Here is a 23,389-nt window from a genome sequence, read left to right as displayed (position 1 = left end):
AGCCCGGAAAGTCGGAATCCCGATCCAAAAGCGACCTTAGAGATTCCAACCTCGATCGTCCAATGTACACTGCGAGCATGGTATCAAGTCTTCCCTGCTAAAAATTTAGCTACAGTAGGGGGTAAGGACGTTAGTTTCTTACATCTCGGACCATCTCCCTATCTTGAAATAGAGTAGGAGATAGTATGTGAACAGGGAGTACTTTTCTATCATCGGCCTTCGAGATAAAGCATCTGCCTTTATCTCTCCGCCATATGCTCTGTCTGAGTGACGGATCTAAATTCTCGCAAACGGTCGGACGTACTGCTGAAACTGTCAGTATAATTCAAGGAGGATGATGAAGACATACCCCTCCGCAAGAGAATAATCCAATCAACCAAGAATTCAGCAATCTTCGCTTTGTCATGTCCAACAACATCATCAAGGAAGAAACGAGCTGCAAGCTCTCTATCGACAGCCTTTTGTATAAAAGTAGTAAGAAGAGCTCTCTAAGGATGGGCAAGTGACTCAGCAATGAGAGAAATCGCCTGGAACTCAAAAGAAGCTTTGTCGCAGGAAAGAAGGTGGGAGGGGCATCGAGAGACGTGGTACGGACTACCCATAGCGCTGCTTATGTTAAGTTATTGTTCAAAGACATATTGACCAGCTAGGAAATTATAGGCGACGTTGAAGGTATATGATCTGTCGCAATCAGCGAGAGGGAAAGGCGGCGTGCATTTCAGGGATGTAAGGGTGGTCGATGCGCATACCAAGTTCGTGCACGTTACCCCACATTTACCTAGCTTTGCGCTTAACTTACGTGATTAAGTTAGATAGCTTTCTTGCAGTCTTTCTGCTCCTTTTCTGCCTGTTTCAGGCTACCTCTTTAGCCTTATCCTAGTCCTCTACCCTTTTCTTTCTATCTCTCTTAGCATCAACGACACAAGCGTGACCTTTGTCATATCCTACACTTTCACCATATGCGACGTCACATACGCGCTCGTAAATTGCAGTATGTACGCCTTCATCGCGACCCTAGCGGATGCAGGCACTGCAGCTGTCAGTAGAGCACCACTGCAAGCCGGCTTTAGCAGTGATTTGCTCTACGAAAAAGCTGCTGTGTCCGTATTGTTCTCTAACCTGACAGTCATGGATTCCATGGCACTGGCTTTCAGTCAAACCTTTCTGACGCTTGCGTCCGGGGTTTATGCCGGCGCTTTAAATCTCGAGCAACGGTGGCGCACTGAAGGGACGGTGACTAAGGTGCGCAAAGGCCTTTTTTATTTCATAGTCGTGTATACATTTCTGTACGCTTTTGTTGCTTTGGTGATTACGGTGATCACGCTCAGCATCTTCTGGAGGAGAAATGTGCGAGAGTTGCAAGTCCAGTTGATGCCGACATATTGAAGTGTGGCTTAGCTATCTATGATGAGTTTTTTAGGTCAACTCCACCGGTGGAGTTGCGCATTTTTTGTATTCTCTCACTCTTTTTGGTTGCATGATTAGATAGAACTCGACAACTACGCAACGGAGCTCTGTGGAACACATTTATGTTATTATATGCGTGATTTATATGACTGACTCCTAATGAGTCGATGGAATATACCCCAACACAAGAATGCCTTCACCAAGCTTCAGCAATAAGTGACTTTCCGATGCTTTACTGATTTCTTTACAACTGACATCCAAGGTTCGCTCGCAGTTGCTGCTATGGATCAGTATACTACACTATTCATGGACCTCGTATGACTTGCCTTCCATCTTTCCGTGTCGATATCGGCCTGTGTAACCCCTTCCGTGTCGACAAACGTGCTCACCAACTTGAGCTTTTGCTGTTGAACCCATTGGATATACTACATCAAATCAGCAATCGACTCTGAATTCATTTTTTCCATAAGACTAATCTTACGGTTTCAATCGACTTGGGCACGATGTATCGCGTAACGAACACTTCCCGCTTTTGACCAATGCGATAGATTCGGTCAACGGCCTGCGCCTCCGCCATCGGGTTCCAATGTGGTTCAATGATGTGAACGTGATTTGCGGCTGTGAGATCGAGCCTAAGGGATATACACGTATCAGACGTTCGGTCGTATTGAGTGTTGCGATTAGGTATGAACTTACCCCTCGCCAGCACTGCCGATTGTGGCCAGCATGACAGCGCAGTGAGCATCCTCGGAGAACTCTCTCAGCACGTTACTTCTTCCTTCAAGGCTGGTGCTGCCATCGATGCGACAGGTTCTGAACTGGTAGTGTGAGAGTGCTGGCTGGATAAGATCAAGCATTCTGGTCGAATGACTGAACACGACGCTTGATTTGGTTAGCATTCTCTGTAATGAAGCATATCTATAATTGTACCTTTTTGCCGGAATGTAGTTCTCATTGATGTCGTTTATTGGGGTGTGCGCTGTGAGCAGATTTCTCAGAAGCGCCAGTACTTTGGCGGAATATCTTGATGCATTACCATTGTTGTCGCGCATTGTGACGTCGCCTCGTGTGACCATCGATTGACCTCGGGTGTCCCATATCCGTAAGGCAGTGTCAGGAAGTAGTTGCTCGCCGTGGTTGCATATCGATCGAAGAAAATTTAGTGAACAGATGATGCCGCCGCGTTGATCATTGTCGGATCGCGTCACTGCCACATGGCTTGCTTTGGTTCCAGAAGCGAGACTTGCAGCCTTCTCCTTGAAGAACTTGTAAAGGATTTGATCCTCCTGGCTTAGATTAACATGCTCTATCTTTTCGTGCCGTTGTGGAAGATGCAGGATGTCGCCCATACTTTCCTTCGTACGACGGAGACAGGTACTACGCACCAGAGTCTGCAGCATTGTATAACCTTCTGATTTGTTTTCTCTGATGGGTTTTGTGATCCATCGCTCGAACATAGTTCTTTCGGTGAAGCCAGGAACGTCCAGAAAGCTGAGAAGAGCACCGTAGTCGTCGAGTGAGTTGTGAATAGGCGTTCCAGTGAGACACCACCTGTAGTAGGACTTTATTGAGCAAGCTGCTTTGAAAGTCTGCGAGGCTCTATTGCGGATATGATGTGCTAAGTACAAATTTAGGACTTGAGTTTTGATGGCAAGGAAGAGTGTCAGACCTTCATCGAGGACAAGGCGACGCCACTCGTGTTGGTAGAGTGGTCCTTCAGCCACACGGTCTAATCGCAAAGTCTCATACGTTGTCAAAATGATGTCATGCTCATTGAATCTCGGAGCAAGGAGATGTCTGTTGAGACCATGGTAGATTGCAGCTCGGAGCTGCCCATAATGTACATGCCTTGATAGGCGTCAGGTCAACCTAGTCAAGAACTAAGAAGGGCACTTACTTTTCTATTTGAGACTGCCACCCAGGTATAGCTGTTCTTAATTTTAGCCTGTGATATCGATATTATGACTGAGAAGACCTACTCGACTTAGTTGTTACCACTAAAGTCGGAAGCGATGCATCTTCATTGCCAGTGTGGTGGTCTAGAGAAGAGCAAATGAGAGCAAGAGTACTTAGTGTCTTTCCCAAGCCCATATCCTAGTATATAATTAGTTCTTCTGTCATGCAACACGCTAAACCGGATGTTATTTGACATACGTCCGCGAGAAGACCACCTTTTAGTCGTGTTGGAGATCCACTGTATATGCCAGTGACCTTATTTCGAAACCTAATTGATATCAGCGTATGTTTCTGTACTGTCCTATATTCTAACTTACATTTTGGAGGCATCTGTGGATTTTGTGGTTTCCCAAATGGACGGAAACACACATGAAGTAATGTCACTTGACTCTCTCTCCAGCATCATCGCAACTGCCGTAATCTGATGCCTATAAATTTTTAGCAGTCTCTTAGAAAGTAGAGTTGTGGGAAGTTTACTGTTTAAGATCCGACTTCACTCTAGGACTGATCGAGTTATGGAAGCGACTTCTCTCATCACCCTCGAGTCCAACACGATCGAAAATTCGGAGTACGCGGCTCTTGTTCAGCTCGGTAAGTGAACTGAAGGGTTTTGTGGAAGCGGAAACAAAGCCAGTAGTACCTTGCAGCTTAGGCATCGAAGCTCCGGGTCGCACGAGATAGTGCGGGTTGCAGTACTCGAGCTCTCCACACTCTTCCATGTACGGATGCTGGAGAAACTGATGTGAGTCGGACAACAGTTTACCAACTCGATTTCGATCTTGTTGTAGACCAGCAAGAACAATACGGGCTGTATAACTATGCCAAAGCGTTGAACCTTTCTTCCCAGTAGATTCGGATGGATCTGGCGTGGTCTTGATCAACGTTGCGGACGCTTGCACTGCGCCATCTCCCAGAATTCTACTAAGTACCGATAATCTGATCATTCCGGCATACTTACCGCAGGTCTGGCGTTTGATCTTAACCATTTCCCCAAGCTCTTCTAGATCGATCGGGGTGGGTTCGTCGAGCTCATCGCCTTGGGACGCTGATGTAACTGGCACATTAAGCTGGCTGAATCAGATTTATGGCTTCTGAACAATTAGAATAACTTACGACGCCAAAGCAGACTCTCGGAACCAATTCTTCATCTTCTAGTAACAAATCCTCATCCGGGAACTCTTCGCTATTTTCAGACCATGAATGCGGCTGAAGTGTCGAATCGTCGAAAATATCACCATCAAGTAGAGCGAGCGGAGATTTACCGACACGAAGAGGCTCAACTAGATGTGATTCGTAGGCATTTGAGATGAACCCTGGACTTTGCGGGGTGAAACAATCTGCCGGTGAAAGAAGGTTCACCCCGGACGGTCCTATGAATTGATTATGACTGCGTATGTCTAAATTCCGAGTGTCGAGGTTATTGCCATATGCTTGTTGATATGGTTTCTTCAGTCTGACCCCTTGGTCTGACGCGCCTGGCGAGGGGCGTTTTCTGTTATCTGAATCGAACATTCTCATAACGGTCGGAAGCGTGTTTGGGCCGACTGAAGAATCTCATGGGCAACACTTGAAAATTGTTTTCATTCTAATGAGTCGGTGTGTGGAAGGCGGAGGCTGTGGAGGACTTTCACCGATCAGGCTGACATTTGAGGCGGCAGGTACAGGGATGTTGTTCAGCAATTGAACAGCTTGTACAAGGTTGCAGGTGCTGAGGCAAATCCCCACTGTAACAGAGATACCTACTTGGTAATTACATACGGAACTAAGAAAGTGTGAAAGGCTTAGCTTTGAAGTAGATTGGATGCACAGGTGTTCTCTTGATCAATGACGCATTTGTGGTGCGGGACACTGGAGCCTTGAGTGCGCCTACTGATCTGCCTGCATCAACACAGCCCAGCTGAGCCCCCGCCACAAATACGACTGCGACCGCAGCGCACTTAGCTAAGAACCAGAATTTCATTTCCAACCTACTCCACCTGCCCCACGGGGTTAATTGGGCTTCACTTGGGCGACAACCATTTTCGCCCACAGACAGAAATGGCGAACGCGAATAATCTCAATGACTCTTTCCAAGCGGCATTCGAAACTGCCATTCACAAATTTCGAGTGGAACTCAAGAATGACAACCTCTACCGTGAGATTCTACAAACGAGGACGATCGTGGAGGTCTACGACGTCACGGATAAGCTTCAAGAAGAACAATCGCGTACAGGACGACTACGGCATTTGTCCAAAATTGAGCCCTTCCTCGCAGGTCTGAGAGGATATGTGAACGTTATCGAAGTTTTTATGCAGGCAAAGTCTGACGTTCTTGCTCTCATATGGGGTCCCGTAAAACTCCTGTTACAGTGGGCAGACGTTCTGAAGCAATCTATGGATGCCATCGTCGATACCATAGCAGAGATCGGCATCTTGATTCCTGAATTTCAGATATCAAGTGAGCTGTTTGGGGAAAAGGCAGCTGTTCGAGATGTTTTGCTCCTCTTTTTCGGGGACATTCTCGACTTCTACGTCATTGCGCTGAAGTTCTTCGGCAATACACGTGAGCACTTACGTCGAACTTTCAATCGTGCGAGTAACTGATTCGCTAACGCACAGGGCTCAAATTCGTCTTCGAAGCTCTCTGGCCTAGGCAAAGGGACAAGATCAAAATCGTTGCAGGCCATTTCCAGAGACATACGCAGGTCCTGAGGAACGAAGTTCGATTGGAGCACATACAAGCAGAATACGACTTCAGACGACAGGCCCTGGAGTCGTTCGACAAATTTGAGAACTCACATCGGCTTCAAGAGTACCAGAGTCTTCGAACAAGCATGCCGATGGGGAAATACGAGGAAAAGCTCCAATACCTTGATGATCGCTCATGCCATGACGCTGGTATATGGTTGATGAAGCACACCGAATTTTGCAGTTGGATCGATCGATCGCCTGGATCCAATCCTGTCCTATGGCTTCAAGGAATACCTGGATCTGGTAAGCTAATCCGCATGAGTGCGACCACAAGGTATTGATATAACTCGTAGGGAAAACCCACTTGGCTGCCACAGTGGTCCACGAAGCTCGAAAAAGAGCGCACTCTCTCTTTGCGTTTCTCACATATACTCACTCGACAAACATCTCGGCTTTATCAATCCTACATTCATTGGTGTTCCAGCTGTCTGCCGACAACCCCACATTACAATCCATACTGTGTCAATCAAGCGGCGAGAACTTTCGACACAACATAGAGGCTGCGAAGTCTGTCTTCAAGACCGTAGCATCCAGTGCTGGGACCCTTTATATCACCCTAGACGGGCTTGATGAGATTGAGAAAGCTCCGCGCTCAAAGATCTTGGAAAGTCTGCTCCAATTTTCATCCGAGATTGACGGGCTGCGTCTATTGATCAGCTGTCGAGCTGAAGGCCATATTACAAGCACGCTCAAGGGAAAATGCTCAAGCATTCGCATAGATGAACACAATACCGAAGGGATCCATACATACATTACACAACACACATCGAAATGGTACAACGAACGCGATTTCTGCCCAGAAGTGCGGAAGGAGATAGGAAGCCTTCTTGCACCATTGGCTGATAAAGCAAAAGGTACGATAACCCGCATTATAACCCCCGTACAGGAAACGGGGATTTGACTCTCAATCTAGGCATGTTTTTGTACGCCAAAATTGTGCTCGAAACCATTGAGTCCATGGACCCCGAAGAAATTCTTGAAGACCTCGAAATCTTGCCGAATACATTGAATGAGGCGTGAGTGACCAACTCCATACAATAGAATTCTCACTGACTGTATAGATATGGACGCATCTTATTGCGCATTAACCAGCAGCGTCACATTGAGAGAGAGAAAGCTCGGTCAATCATTGGTTGGATAGGTGTATCCCCGACGCCTTTGACAATACATGAATTGGAACAAGCTTTGCGTGTCAAATCCCGAGGGATAGGTGGCATAGCAATTGTCAACGCGAAGGTTCCAATTGACTGTATCTGTGGCCCGATAATCGAAGTGGTCGACGGATATGTGCAATTTGTTCACTTTACAGTCCAAGAGTAAGCATTCTTCTCGCGAAGGGTACATCACTGGTATTTACTTTGGTGCCAGATACTTCATGAGCTCTGATATCAGTACCGCCATTGATCCAAAAGAAGCCCGATTAGGACTGGCCACTTGTTGCATAACTTACCTTTGCCAGAATCATTACGATCGGAGCATGGAGCCTGCCAAAATGTCTGAGCTCATTCTCACCGGTGCATACAGGTTCCACAACTTCGCAACACTGTACTGGCTCAATCTGGTAGAGCAAGTTTTTACAAGGTATTCAACCGACGCTCTTCCAATTGAGTTCATCAACCTACTAGAGACGCTTCGGGGCAAGAGAGAGACAGCGCCAGACAGAAACTTCGAGGACTCAAGTGTGCCTCACTACATGATACAACTGAGGCAACGCAATCCAGAATTGGTTACCATGATTTGCAAATCCATCTCATTCCAAGCAACATCCGAAAAATCATCATTCAGAACCAAAGGTAAGTTGTTTCATGAACCAACAGAAACGCAATTGTTGACCATCCGCAGATATCGAATGGGCCAGTCTTGATCCTCTGAACATCTCTACGACATCGTATGATGTACATTCACTCATGGAACACTTCCTCACACCTTCACAAATCACTCGGCCGACTATAAAAGAGAAGCTAGTTTACCACTATGGTGACAGACTGTTCAAATGCCAATACATGTCCTGCATTTTTCGGCGGCATGGCTTCGAAACCAAGGCATCACGCAACTCCCACGAGAAAGAACACGTTAAGCCGTGGAAGTGTGATGTTGAGGGCTGCGAATTCGAGAATGGAGGTTTCCTGTCGCGCAAAATGCGAGATGAGCATTTGATGCGGTTTCATGCTCATTACAATGTCATTCCGAATAGCGAATTTCAGAACCTCGATGAGGCGGACTTGAAAGAGGTCTGCTTGGATCTGGTCAAAGCAGACGATGTTTTAAGAGTCAGAGAATTGGCTGCAGCCGGTATGCTCAAGGACAAACCCCATATGCATGACCTGATACCTTGCGCTGCGCAATACGCATCTCCGGAAATGCTGAAGATGCTATTGGGTCAGAAGTGTCCTTGGTCGGGGATTTATACATATTGGGGTATCTATTCGAAGCTTCTATTGTGTGAGGTTGTAGCAAGTAAAAGTCTTCAGATGTTAGAATACATTCTGCATTCAGATCCAGCGGACTGGAAAAAGTTACTGAATGTTGAATCAAATGGACGGGTCGGATTTGATTTATCGAATAGGGCCTTGGAAGAAAAGTTGAGAGAGATGAGAGCCGCCGGTCTACCGGACGTACTGGCAAAAGGAAACGACGAGATGCTAGCTATTCTCTGCAAATGGATCGAGCGAGACGTTCTTTTGGAGAAGACAAAATCTTACCTCGTCTATCCCAACATGGTAGCTGCAACAGCGGGGGACACCTACCGGGAACAAAAACTACTCGGAATGTGGAGAAAGATTCCGTCTGAATATTGGGCAAAGAATAATTGGAAGAACGCCATTACAAGTGTTGCGTCGACAACATGCTCCATCGAACTTGCGAAGTTTCTGGTCGACCAGGGTGTTCCAATGGACTGGAGGAACAGTAAAGCGGTGCCAACGCCGCTCCTCCATGCTGCACGTAAAACCAATGCCGAAGCTGCGGAGCTCGTCAAGTTTTTGCTTTTTAGTGGAGCAGAACCTGTAGTACAGATAGTCAAGAACGATACCAAGCGGGCTCGTTCTAAGAGAACCGTAGAAACGTCTCAGATTCATGTTTCCGAACAGAAAGGCGCCAAGCAAATCTCAAAATGGCTCGGTGTAAGCTTCAACGAATTGGTCGTTCAAGCAAAGAGAGCAAGAGGAGAACCAGAGAGTTCAGACACATGAATAGCAAACAGATGTCAGCACACTCAATACACACCATCGCCAGACAAATACACATCACCCAACCACGTCCTCCTCTCTCCCAAAACCCAAAACTTTATTCATATACTCCAAATTTTCCCCTCTCTTCCACATACGACCATAGGACGTTGACAACAAGGCTTCCCGTTCGCTCAGCCATATTTAAGCAACGTACCGGAGGGTTAGTAGTTAAGTGGGTGACCATTAGCGAATCTCCTCTGTTGTATGTTTTTGCAGTTTTTCTTTTTGGTTCTGGTCGGTGAGTGGGGATGGGTGGAGACCAGATGACTCGCGGTTGACAGTACAGCTGTTTTGCGGACATTCATTTTTTTCTCTTTTTGTCGTTGAGGGCGAATGAGTACAAGTTACTGCTGTTGTCCTGTTGCGGATGAGATAGTTAGTGGGTATCAGGCCGAAACAGAGGGGGTGATGAGACAAATATAAAAAGCAAGTTGCAATGTGTGGGTATTAAATATCGAACGTAAATGCTCATCCATAGCTCTAAGAACATAAAGGGGTATCTAGCGAATGTCCAGTCCGGGGTAATCATGAAAGAAGTATACAAAAGCGGAAAGGCGGGATAGTAATACAAATGAATCAAAACATATGCACGCGAAAATGGTACTGCGGTCAACGTGCCATGTGCTGCACCAGCTCCGCTCTCCAAGCGGCGACGCTTACGCGCTTCTCCTTGCTCTTGACGAGCACCTTGCCAAGCCACTTCGACACGTCCCAGTCTAGCGTCTTGCTCAACTGCTTGAGTCTGCGCGTGTTGAGGATCCCTTGGTCATCGTAGCCGAGGCATTGTAATGGGCTGCCAGACTTGATCATCTCGCGCTGCTGGAATTTGTTTGCTTTGAAGGCATCGTAGGGACTAGTGCCGAGGATCAAGAATAGCAGTGTGATACCGAGAGACCAGAGATCCGTCGCAGCGCACGGTGTGGCTGGGTTGAACGAGCTTAGTAGTGATGGGTCGAGGAATTCCCAAGTACCAGCGCCCATGGGAGGTGGCGTGACGATATCGTCTGTGACGGTGGTGAGGATGGTAGACGAGAAGTCGGAGTAGACGAGGTCGAGCTGCGATGCTGCCGAGGATACAAGGATGTTGGAGGGTTTGATGTCGGCGTGTATGCAGTCCTTTTCTTGCATCCACATCAGACTGTCGATGAGTGACAGCGCAATAGTTGGGAACAGGGCCGCAAGCTTTGCAGCGCGAGCGGGCTCGTCGAGGCTGTTAAGGCTCTTCTCGATCCAGTCGTCCAACGTGCCGTCCAGTGCTTTGAGTACAAGCGCGCCTGTCCGGACATCTTGGCCGAAGAATGGCACGACGTGACGATCAGCGTTGGGGAAGCGCGACAGGTAAGATAGGATTCGCGCCTCAGCGTCAAGGACCTTCTTCGCGCTTGTCGAGCCGGGAACTTTAATGGCGTACATCGAAGGTATGGAAGGGAAGTATGAGCTGTCCTTGCTTGCGCCGCGCGAATGACGGGGCGTAAGTGGAGGCGTCATTGCCGGTGCCGCAGGTATATCTCTCGACTGTGGCAGGTTTGGTTTGGCCAGATAGACATCGCTCCATGCGCCGACTCCGATAGGGCGCTTCCGGCCCTCGCCATCTAGTTTGATACTGTAATCGGTCAAGTGGTGTGGAAACTTCAGTAGGTCCGTACTGCCAGGTCGCATCGAGTCATCGAGAGATGGTCGACCGGTGGACGATGACATGGAGTCGCCGCGTCGGAGACATGATAGAGATGTCAAGAAGTCTGATGACAGCGAGCCGCTTTTCGAGTGTGACGTTGGCGTGGCCGGTGGCGTGAGTGCACCGCTGTCATGCATCATGGCTGGAGCCTGGGATCCAAGAGTCACTGATCGCAAACGCGTAGGTGAGTCTGGCGGCGTAGAAACGGTCCTTAGGTTCAAAGGTCTCGAGTGCCTCCGTCCAGGAACAGCGAGTCTGTACGCTTCTCTTATTTCAGTGTTGGTGCTGGTGTCGAGTTGGATCTGCGGCTTGTCCTTGGGAGTGATTGCTGACCCGGAGACCTCAGATTGATTTGCTAGAGGAAAAGAGAACTGTGGAAGCATCGCCATATTGAAGTCCAGTGACACGTGGTGAAGGAGTGTTTCTAATTCGAACAGGTACCGCTGTGCAAGACAACGTCGAGGATACGTAACGCTTACTTCGGTGCTTGAAACACAATGCGCGATGAGCTTCACAATGCAACCGTGAAACGATGACACTTTGGAACAGAAGACTGAAAGGGCCAGAGGGTGCCTAGGCGTTCCAGTACAAGTCTAGGCAGACAATGAGCTGTGTGTCGACAACCGAAGGCGGGACCAGGACCCAGAACCACAGATACGAGCCGATAAAGAGATGGTGCTACAGATAATAGTACAGCGACACAGGAACCTGGTCAATATCGCGGGAGCGATGCTCAACAAGCTGAAAACATGTCCAGTGTGGGATGGCGGCGCGCGCGGAATGCCCGCGCAAAGAGGTATAAAGGGACGAAAGCAGCCTCACGACGCGTTGGAGAACCAGAGCTTGATAAGAGGGATCTCGGGGAAGCGCCCCGGCTGCGTCCGGGATTCCCGAAATCCTCCATGTGCCACCACCCAACCGTCGTCCAATCTTAGGCCGGAGGTTGGCTTGCAATGATTCGCATGGAAAAGCGACAAAGGAGATGTGCCCTGCGATTCCAGAACGCAGTTCACTGGTCTTTGCTTAGCCCGGGTTATCACACTGGGTCTGTGCACGAGCTTGGCGCGTGATCTCCAATCACTGCGTGAACGTGCTTCGTTTGATTGGCTTCGCGGAATCTTACCATCTCCCTCGCGCAACGCCTATCTGCTACGCGCGACGTGCCACGACACTGAGTCTGTGTGGACATGCTAGTCTTTGACAACTCGATAGTCCGGGGTAATCGGTGACTGCGTGACGTTGCGGCTAGGCATGCAGCCGGCAGGTCGTGGAGCTTGTTGGAGCTATCGTGAGCTATCGACAGGCTATTAACGAAGACGATCGAGCATGACGCTGACTTCTTCTCCAACGGGTGGAGTCAGCTTGCGCTGCTGTTGACGTATGTCTGAGGGTCTCTCTGCTGACTGGCGTGCGGGGATCAACCTGCGCAAGTCATGACTGTGGATTTGCAAGCAAAAAACGTAGCAGGTGTATCGAGGCAGGCCCGAATGCATCGCTGCTTTCATCCAGATTCGTGAAGCCGCTCGGCCCGTCGGCGCAAGCGCGTCCAATAGTAGCCTTCTTTGTGCTGCATCTTGACGTCTCGCTGTCCGATAGTCGAAACAGGAAAGCATCTAAAGCGTCGGTTCTGGTTCCGGTCTAGATAGACGATAAGGCTGCATGCTCCTGATGCGCCCCAACTACGAACTGCTGCTGTCATGATTTCGCTCGTCTTTGCGCCGTGTCGAACCGGCAAAACAGCGCTCGCGTGAAAACGAAGCGCACCGCGGGCCGTTATCATTGAAGATGCTTTGGGCTGACAACCGAAATTTGACATCGTGCCGCTTGCCATCTGTGCTCACCTGTTAGCCTAGAAGAGGAAAGTCACTCGAATCCTTCACTAATGGTTTGGTTGCACGACGTGGGATTTGTACTTCTTCATTTCAGCTATGCACAATGTCTGCTCAGACAAAATCCCTCCAGGCTTCGCGCCGATAATCTCGCCATCTGAAGAGGCTGCGCAGTGCAGGCCAGTGGTGGCGGCAAGAAAGGAATACTGGTCCTATCCAAGATGCGCCCCTGTTTGAACATAAGAGATATCGATTGACGCAAGGAGAGCAAAAACAGTGGAAGGGCGGAGAAATTATACAGTAGTGTCGCCCGATCTCTTTGAACCGAAGCAGACTCTCTTTTCCAGCCAAATGCCAAGAGTACGAAATTGAGGTAAACGCCGTGGATCGTGAAAGGTGCCGTTCGCGGCTCTATGCGAGCAAATAATGTTCGTGGAATTACAGTGTTGTATGCACACGCATTAATATTCAGAATTTGGTCGGCACAGAGGAACGATCATAGGATGCTATGATCTTCTCCACCTGTTCCTCGTGCTCTGCTTGGCGTCAATGGTCGTAACCTGCGCCTCGTTGCCACGGGCTGCCGCTGTTTGCGGATCGATATTGTGGTTCGTTCCTTATCGCGCTCTGTGGTGGTTGGTTGTACTGTGGCTGGTTGTACGAGGGTGCAGGACTGGCGCGGTCGTAGTAAGATGGCGCGTTGCGATCAAAGTTTGAGTTCGCAGGACTGCGTGGTGGTGCGGGCTGGTAGTGCTCGCTGAATCCACCCTCTTTGGCCGCCATTTGTCGACGCTGATCCTCTGAGGAGATATCGTCATCGTCATCAATGCGCGACCGCGATTGGTTGGGGTGAGTTCCCTTGCCCTCACCGCGTGCAGTGGCACCAAGCGCATCAAGCTCGGTAGTCAGCTGAGTCTGTGACTTGATGAAAGAACCACGGTCATCGCGCATTGGCTGGTAACGAGTGTCGGGGTTCTTGGTGAACAAGGCAAATCCAGAAGAGACCAAGAGCATGATAAGCAGAACGAGAGAAAAGGCAGCGTTCAGAACGAAGAAGATGACTCCCATCACACCGGAAACCAGAGGCTGTTGATGTTAGTATATCGATTGAAAGTAGACCTCTTGTGACTTACAGGTTGTCCGAAGAGCTCCGTGAACATCAACAAGAAGAAAGTGCTCAGGAAGTTGACGGCGGCGATGGCGATGTTGAAACCGTTAGTCTTCTTGTCCATCCAAGGGCGCAATGTAGAGACACCGACGAGAAGTGCAAGCTCGATCAGTACAAGAGCGACAGCCTGGACCTTTCCACTGCTCTGAGCAAAGCCGACAAACATGGCCTTGACGAGCAGGTATCCGAGCCATGGGATGATGAACCAGTAGGCGGTAGCCTTGAACTGAACGTACAGGAAACCCCACTTGTTAAGAGCAGTAGGGTCCGAGTAGAGGATGTAGGCGGGATTTTTGTGCATGGCAATGGAGCGCTGCGCAATGAGGACCACCTTGGACGAGGCCCAGGCGAGTATACCGATCATAGTAAGGATAGTCAGGATAGCCAGGACGACAAGACCAGCAGAGTCGCGCATAGTCAGTTCCCAAAATCCAAGCATCATCATCTGAGGGAAGCCAATGAGAACAATGCGGAATAGAATGCCCTTGAGCACAGTCTGCCATCCATTACGGAAGTCGACAAACTTGTCACTTTGCATCTTGCCAGCCTTGACGAGACCCTCACAGATGTACTTGAAGGCAAGCACGCCGATGACTGTGAAGAGAACGAAGATGATGAAGAAAGTGTAACCGGTAAAGAAGATGTTGGTCGTCTCGATGCGGGCCTTGAATCCCACACGCTCGATACCACGAAGGACCAATCTTTCGCCACCGAGTTGAGCTTCGGTAGATCCCGAGTTACTACGAGCCACAAGACGCTTGGTCATACCGGCAGCAAAGTCGACTGCTTGGATGGCGCGCTTCGTCATGCTACGCTTCTGGACCTCGACAGATTGAGTGGTGAGCTGGGAGAGGTGGGTTGTGGGAGTGCCACCGGTGGCGCGCTGGTACCAGGTGGCCATCTTCTGCAGGAAATCGACACGGATTATGCCCATGGACCATTGGAAGTTCTGCGTCCAGGCAGCGACAATGGGTGGCAGGGGAACAGCGCACATGCCGATGAAGGCCTGCGCCTGGAAGTAACCAAAGAGCGACATGGCGTTGGCAGCCACGTGAGCAGCTGTGTTGGAGTGACCGAGTCCGGACGAGATGGCAGAGGCAACCAGTCCCAGACCGGAGATGACAGCGGTAACCCATGCGACAGCTTTCTGGTCGACAGAACGGCCGTTGGACAATTCTGCTTCAACGCAGGCTCTGAGGTTGGTCGTGCCTGCGTCGTAGACTCTGATGCGCACGCGCAGGTCCAAGTCGGGGATGGTGTATGCAATACCGGGAATCTGGCTCATGACATCCGGGCTGATGTCGTCAAAGTTGGACTTGATGGTCAATGGTCCAGCGTTCATGGGGCACATGCCCTCAAGCTCCTTGCTAGTGCAGGGGTCGAACTTCTGGGTCAAGGCGAGGTAGCCGTAGACGTAGAGCTCCATCTCGGCATTAATCTTGCCGGCGATGTTGGAGATACCCTCAATGTCGAAGCCCAGACTGCGGTTGTCGGGCGTCAGGGCAACATTGAAGAGGGTCGCAGAGAAGGCAGAGTTGGCCATGCACGGGGTTGAGCGACTCAGACTTGAGGACGCGCTCGGCGGAAGCCAGCGGCAGGGCGGCGGCGGCGAGCCATAGCAGCGACCTCGACAGCGAGAAACGCATCGTGGGCGGTTGCGGTGGGTATTAGGTGCGAGAGTCGCAGGGCGCCTCGGGTGAAGCGCAGTAATGGTGGTACTCGTGGAGAGTACAGCGAAGGGGCGTCGGCCAATCCAGCGGCGGCGGTGTTTGGTTCTCAGCGAGAGCGAGTGTAGAGGGCGACGGCGGTGGGTGCAGCGGCGGTGAAGGTAGGAGCGGTGGTGAACGAACGGCTGTCGTAAAGACGGGTGGTGGAGTGTGTGATGATGTCGGAGACAGGGAGGTTGCGCACGCAGGTGGAAACCGGGCAGGTGCGAGGCGGGCGCTCGGCGGGATTGGCTGGGGGGCTAGAAAGAAGGGGTAAGGGTGGTGGTGGGTTGAATGGGTAACGAACGGCTGGTGCGATCAGCGAGAGACGATCTGCTCCACGCAACCAAAGGTGAATTAGATAAAGTGTCGTCACAGGGACGCGGCGAATGTTTTGAGAGTGCCTGGGAAGAGCGAGCGATGAGGCAGTTGTAGGAGTGATCCCAGAGGGAATGGCCGCATGAAGCTGCCGTCTAAGCACCGATCTAGGGGTTTGAGACGGCGGGTGGGCCAGTTGATACGACGCGCGTGCGCAAAATGCCCAGAGGTCAAGAGAGGCGCGGGAGCAGTAAGCTGCAAAAGTCTATGATGCTGAGGTGTGCTCGAGTACGACCTGCGACCGTTTGCCTCGCTGCCTTGCTGTCTGCTGCATTCGGTGGCGCTGCACGACTCTGCTGTTGTTGAACAGCCGTCTGCGTGCGTTGTGCCCAAAATAGATGCATTTCTCTTTCATCAATGCTCTACGACGTTTGCGACACTTCCGGATGTGGGTGGGGAAGGTGCAGGGGGCGACGTCCAGAAGCTGCTTCGCCACACTCTGCATCCGCCTATCCATGACCAGACGCAGGCACAATTTCGCCCAACACGCCGCCAGCCAATGGCACGCCGCCCAGCGTATTGAAATAGGAGGCTTGCTCACGCTGATTGACCGCAACCTCGTAAATGCCACCGCCGAGCGCGCGCCGTCTCGTATCCACTCATTCATCTCAACCTGCGAACTCGCGGCGCTGTCGCCCTCCATTCTGCGTCGCCTGCTGTCCTTGGCTGCCGGCCCTGCGAATCTCCGGCTGTCAAACGTCGTGCCGGGCTGTTGCGGCACTCTGGGTTTTGAGCCTCCTGTCACCCCATCTGTGCGCCCGAATTGTGCCAAGACAGAGCCCTCACAGCCAATCGAACGAGGACAGCGTCGACCAATTTGGCCAGACGAGGCATCAAGTATGGTCCTTGTACGCTGAACCATAGGCATTCTCGCTATTTATTCTCAGGTCAACTGCTGGACCGCCCCGTTTCTGTAAATACCTGGGCCCGATCTGTTCTCGCCCCATGCCCTTGCCGAAACACCGCTCTCGAGTTTATTTGCTAGCCCGTGGGCTGTCAGTGAGCAGTCCGGATAGACGTTGAAGCTTGCGGCTGAACTCTATATTGATGCTGACTCGAGTTCGAGAGCTTTCCATGGTGTGTTTTCTGTAGTCGTGCTCCTAGACAGTATGCATCCGGACTGGATTTTGCACATCCTTTTGCAACTTCGTGCACGAGATGTGCATATCATGGAAGCTGCATGGAAACCAGGAGAGTCACTAATCTAACATCCTTCCAAAGTGTGGTACACCATTCTTGACACACAAACCTAACTTCCCAAAACTATGCATTCCAAAAGTCCGAAATTGATTGAAACTTTCTGACAGGAGTATCCACCACTCTTCTGGATAGGGCGACTGAGCCAAAAACAGTTTTATCAACCTTCAAATGCGAACCACGTCAAAACGTATGGTACGAATCAACACACCATACTGCTTACAAGAAGTAGGGACTTGCATCTCATTGACTCCCAACCATATATACAAGGCACCACTGGGAGTAGAAACAAAGCTGTTCGTTGCCAACGAGAGCCGATTGATGTCACGCCTGATTCACATCCAGCACCGCGCTACATTGACGAAATGCATCTACGTTCACGCCCAGCAGACAAAAGTCGATAATTCCAGTCCAGCCCAACAACAATCTTGCCCATGACGATATGCCTGTCTCTTTTCAATCATGAGAAAGCACAACCCACAATCACCATCTTCCTCATTCACACTCTCCCCACTTACAAAAGCAGCCACGAACCCCACCCAGATCTGAAAACATAGCGTACCCACAAGTCGATCAACATGTACTCTGACCTGCGCGTGTGCTGACGTTGATGCGCGGAGTACGTTCCTGACGATCCCTATCTCCGACTTTGCCGGTCTTACGCAACTCGCAGTCGCGCGTGAAAATCAGCGGGTTGGGACGACGCGTAAGGGACACGAGGTTTGTTTTTGATTTTGCACTGCCTCGCGCTGGCGAATGTTGGGAGAAGAAGCGGGGTCGTTAGGGTGTGTGTTGTTGTGAAGCGGTGGGATTGCCATGGTCGGTTGTCACTTTTGCGCATTTCGAACGATGACGGGCATTGAACATGATAGCTGTTGAATTACTCCTGGGATACCACAACACCTACATACGCCTACAGACCTTGACGCCTACTCCCAGTACACACTTTTCAAGCCAGACTAAACTCCCCACTCGTGCCCTCAAACGCAGTAATCTTGTCCCCCAGCCTTTGAATCGCCATAGTACTTGAACCTATACTTCCCAGCCGCGGGCTGCGTCAGTCCCGTATCCCACGTAATTGTCACATCGCTCGTGCCCAGCAGCCCGCTCACGCGTTTCCATTGATACACGAGTTCCCAGTCCTCGTCGTTTTTCACTTGCGTCCAGGTGCCGTCCCCATTCTGCTTCTCGACGGCGGCGAATGTGCCTTCTAGACGGAGGTTGTTGCGAGGGTTTGCGCCGACAAAAGTGACTTGCACCAGGGCGCCGGCTGCGTAGTTTGGTGCTACGTCTTTGGTGACTTGGCCGAAGGAACGACCGATGCCTGCGCCGTCGTACACGACGCCTGTGATGAGGGAGATGCTCTTGTCGCGGTTGTCGGGTGGTGTTGGGCCTGGTTGTATGGTGCCAGACACATCATCAGCAATGTATGGTAGGTATGTCAAAGTAGAGTTGATGTAAGCGTTCAGTGTGTGTGGTCCGTGGAGCGTCGAAGCACCTTCGTAACGCTGGACGCTATACTCTTCTTCTGTGGCGATGTAGTGTGAGTAGCTGTTGGCTGGGCCACCAAGTACTACGATTGGATCTTTGGCAATACCCGAAGCCTCGATTTGGGTTGTGAACAGCCTCCCGCCAGCGCCGGCCCGGACATGGTCGTAGCCTCGGCCGGGGAGCGACCACGATTACGAGCTGGCCAACGCGGAGAACTTGGATGTCGACAATGTTTGGTGACCATGGATACGGTGTGTTGGCTTCTCCAACGTTCAGCAGCACCGGCTTCGGGTACTGGCAGTCCCTCTGCTTCTTGCTAGGAGGAGCAATAGCGCTGCCAACAATGTTCCAGAACGGATTGCTAGGGGCGCCTGGGTCGTTCTGAACAAAGTCAAACGCACCGGGGCCGTCAGATGTGGCTGCTGCGAAGGAGTTACCCATGGCCGCTGGGCACGTGTGTACGGTAGTGCCATTTTTGAGTGTGAATGTGAAGTCGGCAAAGTCAACCCAAGTGTGGAACGAGCGCACCTTGCCAGAGATGGATTTGAAGCTGCCACTGTCGCCATAGATGCTTTTCGCGCCTTGGAACTGGCGCTTGCCGATCTCGTAGCAAGACTTCGCGCCCCCATCGTTGAGAGCGAAATACGGGCCTCGGCCGTGGCAGTCTTGACTCTTGCCACCACAGGTACTGTCATTGAGCCTACACTGAGTACCCGAGCCATCTTCGCAGTATGCGCCAAGGACATTCGGTGTCGTGTCTCCCACGTTGGCTTGAGAGAACCCAGCTACGAAGCCAGGTGCAGCATCCGCAATCGCGGCAGCATCTTGCTCAAAGAGGTACGCAGCCACACCCTTGTTGTCGCCTGCGATCAGGGTCTGGTTACCAAGCAAGCTGGTGCCGTGCACTGGAAACCAGTTAAGCACACCGAGGCTCTTGCCGTCACTGTCTCTTGTGAACTTGAGCAGAGTCATGGTCTTGTCTACATCATCTCCGTATCGAGCTCTCTCGCTTTCCGGGTTCGCCATGTACGCAAATAAACTACGGTTGATGTTGGTATCGGAGATCTTCCCGCTGCCGGCGCTGAGAGTTCCAAGCGACAGACCCTCGTGTGCTCGCTTGATGGAAAGCAGGGCGCCGTCAACGATTGCTTGGTAGCTCTGCTTATCGAAGCCCAAGCTTGTGATTTGTGGCAGCAAGTAGTTCAACCAGGCGCCTGGCCCAGCGTGACTATGCGTGCCTGTCACGGCTACGTTGTTCTTGCCGTATACAGAGTACTCGGGTCCCATAGCCTGAAGTCCTTCCAAGATGCCATTTCGGATAGCCGAGTCACCAGACTGGGTGTCCAGGACCATGTACACGATGCGTTCACTGGGGTCGCTGGGGTTTCCAACAATAAAGGCCCGCGAGTAGATGCGTTGGCGAAGTCCAGTTCCGATTTGGGACGAGTTCGCATAGCCCATGAGGTTGAGCTCTACCACTGGTCTAGCAGGCATTAGTACTGCTGACCCCTGCTCAGTGAATAGACTTACCCCGTGATATCTGCCTTTCCAACCCCCACAATATATGAAGCCGGGTCGTCTGCCTGCTCGCCACTCTGTTTCTCGCCGAGGAACTGAGTCTGTGGTGTGCCATGGTAGCTCTGGTCAAGTCTCCAGTGCCAGAACTCGACTTTGGGGAATCCTAAGTTGATAACAAGCTGCGAAATGATCAAGGAAGCAACGAGTGCGGCGCCCAAGGCGACAGCGATGTGTGAGCGCGCCATTCCCGCAGCCAAATGTCAAAGGCGGAAGAGTGCGGAGAAGAGCAACAGTGCATCTGATCAGCAGCAGCTTCAGGCAATAAGTACCCCGACCAAGCAGCGCAGTGTGACAAGGCAACGCGGTTGCATCAAGGACAGTACATGCAATACATGGTCTAATCTGGAAGGCGAAAGTTTGTCGCGTGCTGGGTTTAGTCCTAGCAGCTGCAGGTGTAGAGGCGTATGACGTTGGGCGGAGGCATTGGTTGGTGGGGAAGGCGCCGAGCTGTGGCAGGGGTGCAACTCTAAATCTTCCAACCGAAGTATTGGGAGCTAGTCGCAACCTCTCACGACTCCAAGCCCTGCTATCTACTCCAAAGGGGACACAATGCCGCTCATACACGAATCCTACGATAGTCTCCCATGTACGTTTAATCTACACCACCTGGCATTTGCTACTGCCTGAATCGCCGAGGAGGGGATGATCGTGCGGATTGGATGCGCGTGCTGATAGCCTGCAGATGTCGATGCCCCGCTGGACGACGCCAATCTTGCAGCTGCGAGGGCGGTGATAGCTGCCGAAATCAGGAGTTCCGGCGTCAACATGGCCGACCTTCACCCGGCACTGATACCCGCTGCGCAGTACCAGCCCCAGTATTCGCATTCAGTTGAGCGCGAACACGCGCGACTCGACCGCGACGCGACCTCCAAGCTCTCTGGTGTCGACATGAAGCGATACGAGGACCTCGATGCCCCCGAAAACACAAACCCCACCAGCGACGAGGACCGGCCAGAGCTACTGGAGCGGTGGAACAAGGCGCTGAAGCAGGCATACACAAGCTCGGAATACGTCGAAAGCCGCCTGACACAGCTCGGATTACTGGAGAAGTTCGGCAAGAACGCATGGCTCGTGGGCAACTCCCAGCTGGAAGACATCTTGAAGGGCATAGAGGCCGAGCTTGCAGATGTTAGGAAGCAGCAAGAGGAGGTGGAGACTTTGAGGCTGTCACAGCAACAGAGCGTGCAGGGCGAGATTCAGACCCTGGAAGAGACGTGGAAGAAGGGCGTAGGCAGAGTCCTTGAGACCGAAGTGGCTGCGGAAGGACTGAAGCAGCAGATTCTGGAGAAACGACGGGCTGGCGCTGTTTGAGACAGTCGACATGTTTCTGGGCCAGCCCATTCCACGGCTACCCTTATGATACCCCTGTAATCGGCTGTGCGTGTAGCGAGTGTTCACTCTTTCATCATGGCATCTCCATCTTACTTTCACGTTCGATCCCGTCGCAACTTTTGGGTGTGCTGGCTGCCCGAGTCTTGGCACGAGTGCACGAGGTACCATCGAAAAGCCATTTCGCTTGAGCAGAAGTTTGATTGCAAACTTGGCGCCCATCCTCCTGGAGCTCTACGAAGGCTTGTTGCGAGCCATGGACGATAAAGACTTGGCGCGCTAGTACGAAATGCTAAACAGATACCGAGATGGATATTTGGTCGACACGACGGGAAGGTGGAAGAGAATGGCGTTTGAAGCAGCCACGGACATATGAGCTGAACTCGTATGGAGCATTGTATTCGCATTAGGGGCCGACGATGCAGCCCCAACAAATAGTAACACTTCTACTTCAACATTGCAGCAACTCAAAGCATCCGTTCAATTGCCTGATCCTGATTCAGTGCGACACGTCTCATTGCTCTGCTCTGATTTCCACTCCGGCGGAGACGGATCAACGATGTTCCGAGCCTCGGCTTACCCCAGCTTTTCGGTGGTCCGGTTGGATGACGACCATCGGCCATGTCCACCATGGCGTCTCAACTCTGTCTCCTTGCCCTATCGAACGTGACCCGAATATATCAGATTATCTTAGAAAATGGATAACTCGACGCTCTTTGATGTCAAAGTAAGTCTGAATCAGCACCTTCCACTCCACTGCAGCTCAGAACACACCTCGGGACCATGAGCTCACCACTTCCAGGGCAAAGTAATTCTCGTTACGGGCGGCGCGAAAGGAATTGGGCGCATGATCTCCGAAGGTTTCATCCAGAATGGCGCTACAGTCTACATCTCATCGAGAGACGCCAAGGCCTGCGAAGAAGCTTGTAAAGAGTTGAATGCGCTCGGCAAGGGCAAGGCAGACTACATTGCTGCCGACTTCTACAAGGAGGAGTCGATCCAGAAGGTCGCAGACGAGCTGAAGAAGCGCGCAGGAAGTACGTGTTCCATCGTCACTACACGAGACCAACGACTAACAAGTGCCAGAACTCGACGTCCTCGTGAACAACAGCGGCAGTAACTGGGGCGAGTCCTACGACACCTACCCCGGCAAAGCATGGGACCGCGTCCTCGACCTCAATCTCAAACGTGTATTCCAGCTCACGCAAGCCGTCACGCCCCTCCTCGAAGCCGCCTCGACGCCCGCCTCCCCAGCTCGCGTCATCAACATCGGCAGCGTCGATGGTCTGCGCGTTCCGGCGCTCGAGACTTTCGCATACTCTGCTTCAAAGGCCGGTCTTCACCACATGAGCAGGGTGTTGGCGAGTCATCTGGGCAAGAGGGGTATCACGAGCAACACGATTGCATGCGGGCCGTTCCAAAGCAAGATGATGAAGGCGACGCTAGAGAAGTTCAGAGATGTTATTGAGAGTGGCGTGCCGCTTGGACGCATTGGAAGCCCGGAGGATGTTGCGGGAACATGCATTTGGCTGAGCAGTAGGGCGGGAGCTTGGGTTAATGGCGCTACTATTGCGCTGGATGGTGGAAGTGTTGTTGCAGCGAAGTTGTAGTCTGTATGAAATGCTCTGTTGTCATTGTCTCATGGACAGATTTAGTGCTGCTTAACTTGTCCACAAAATGTTTATAGCATGTTCTGGAAATCTGCACACTTATAC

At 51.3% G+C, this 23,389-nt stretch overlaps 9 protein-coding genes across 9 annotated transcripts; 5 read left to right on the top strand and 4 right to left on the bottom strand.

The window, feature by feature from the left end:
* Nucleotides 1-1,651: 1,651 nt before the first annotated feature.
* Nucleotides 1,652-4,881, bottom strand: SNOG_01727 (hypothetical protein; the record flags this gene model as incomplete). The annotated part of the gene is made up of 12 exons (XM_001792307.1): nucleotides 1,652-1,684; nucleotides 1,797-1,832; nucleotides 1,889-2,039; nucleotides 2,104-2,289; nucleotides 2,338-3,255; nucleotides 3,305-3,335; nucleotides 3,387-3,501; nucleotides 3,562-3,631; nucleotides 3,681-3,791; nucleotides 3,841-4,261; nucleotides 4,322-4,430; nucleotides 4,477-4,881. The coding sequence occupies 12 exons, from the start codon at nucleotides 4,879-4,881 to the stop codon at nucleotides 1,652-1,654; spliced, it is 2,586 nt and encodes an 861-aa protein (XP_001792359.1).
* Nucleotides 4,882-5,400: 519 nt separating this feature from the next.
* On the top strand, nucleotides 5,401-7,113 carry SNOG_01726 (hypothetical protein; the record flags this gene model as incomplete). The annotated part of the gene is made up of 4 exons (XM_001792306.1): nucleotides 5,401-5,905; nucleotides 5,962-6,336; nucleotides 6,387-6,947; nucleotides 6,980-7,113. The coding sequence occupies 4 exons, from the start codon at nucleotides 5,401-5,403 to the stop codon at nucleotides 7,111-7,113; spliced, it is 1,575 nt and encodes a 524-aa protein (XP_001792358.1).
* A 472-nt stretch (nucleotides 7,114-7,585) lies between these two features.
* SNOG_01725 (hypothetical protein) lies at nucleotides 7,586-9,284 on the top strand (the record flags this gene model as incomplete). Its single annotated transcript, XM_001792305.1, has 2 exons — nucleotides 7,586-7,886; nucleotides 7,936-9,284. 2 exons carry the CDS (start codon nucleotides 7,586-7,588, stop codon nucleotides 9,282-9,284), a joined length of 1,650 nt encoding a protein of 549 aa, XP_001792357.1.
* A 648-nt stretch (nucleotides 9,285-9,932) lies between these two features.
* Nucleotides 9,933-11,135, bottom strand: SNOG_01724 (hypothetical protein; the record flags this gene model as incomplete). Its single annotated transcript, XM_001792304.1, has 1 exon — nucleotides 9,933-11,135. The coding sequence occupies one exon, from the start codon at nucleotides 11,133-11,135 to the stop codon at nucleotides 9,933-9,935; it is 1,203 nt and encodes a 400-aa protein (XP_001792356.1).
* A 2,238-nt stretch (nucleotides 11,136-13,373) lies between these two features.
* SNOG_01723 (hypothetical protein) lies at nucleotides 13,374-15,745 on the bottom strand (the record flags this gene model as incomplete). Its single annotated transcript, XM_001792303.1, has 2 exons — nucleotides 13,961-15,745; nucleotides 13,374-13,913 (listed from the first exon to the last, which is right to left on the bottom strand). Exons 1-2 carry the CDS (start codon nucleotides 15,536-15,538, stop codon nucleotides 13,374-13,376), a joined length of 2,118 nt encoding a protein of 705 aa, XP_001792355.1. The 5' UTR covers nucleotides 15,539-15,745.
* A 493-nt stretch (nucleotides 15,746-16,238) lies between these two features.
* SNOG_01722 (hypothetical protein) lies at nucleotides 16,239-16,936 on the top strand (the record flags this gene model as incomplete). Its single annotated transcript, XM_001792302.1, has 3 exons — nucleotides 16,239-16,269; nucleotides 16,298-16,397; nucleotides 16,543-16,936. 3 exons carry the CDS (start codon nucleotides 16,239-16,241, stop codon nucleotides 16,934-16,936), a joined length of 525 nt encoding a protein of 174 aa, XP_001792354.1.
* A 1,320-nt stretch (nucleotides 16,937-18,256) lies between these two features.
* On the bottom strand, nucleotides 18,257-20,530 carry SNOG_01721 (hypothetical protein; the record flags this gene model as incomplete). The annotated part of the gene is made up of 3 exons (XM_001792301.1): nucleotides 18,257-18,925; nucleotides 18,963-20,250; nucleotides 20,298-20,530. The coding sequence occupies 3 exons, from the start codon at nucleotides 20,528-20,530 to the stop codon at nucleotides 18,257-18,259; spliced, it is 2,190 nt and encodes a 729-aa protein (XP_001792353.1).
* Nucleotides 20,531-21,110: 580 nt separating this feature from the next.
* Nucleotides 21,111-21,656, top strand: SNOG_01720 (hypothetical protein; the record flags this gene model as incomplete). The annotated part of the gene is made up of 1 exon (XM_001792300.1): nucleotides 21,111-21,656. One exon carries the CDS (start codon nucleotides 21,111-21,113, stop codon nucleotides 21,654-21,656), a length of 546 nt encoding a protein of 181 aa, XP_001792352.1.
* Nucleotides 21,657-22,318: 662 nt separating this feature from the next.
* Nucleotides 22,319-23,374, top strand: SNOG_01719 (hypothetical protein). Its single transcript, XM_001792299.1, has 3 exons — nucleotides 22,319-22,401; nucleotides 22,477-22,711; nucleotides 22,761-23,374. Exons 1-3 carry the CDS (start codon nucleotides 22,372-22,374, stop codon nucleotides 23,282-23,284), a joined length of 789 nt encoding a protein of 262 aa, XP_001792351.1. The 5' UTR covers nucleotides 22,319-22,371; the 3' UTR covers nucleotides 23,285-23,374.
* Nucleotides 23,375-23,389: the final 15 nt, after the last annotated feature.

Source organism: Parastagonospora nodorum, assembly GCF_000146915.1.
Source record: "Parastagonospora nodorum SN15 chromosome Unknown scaffold_2, whole genome shotgun sequence".
In the NCBI taxonomy this organism is placed as follows: domain Eukaryota; kingdom Fungi; phylum Ascomycota; class Dothideomycetes; order Pleosporales; family Phaeosphaeriaceae; genus Parastagonospora; species Parastagonospora nodorum.
The sequence above is the reverse complement of the archived record's forward strand: the minus strand, read 5'-3'. Positions and strand labels throughout refer to the sequence as shown.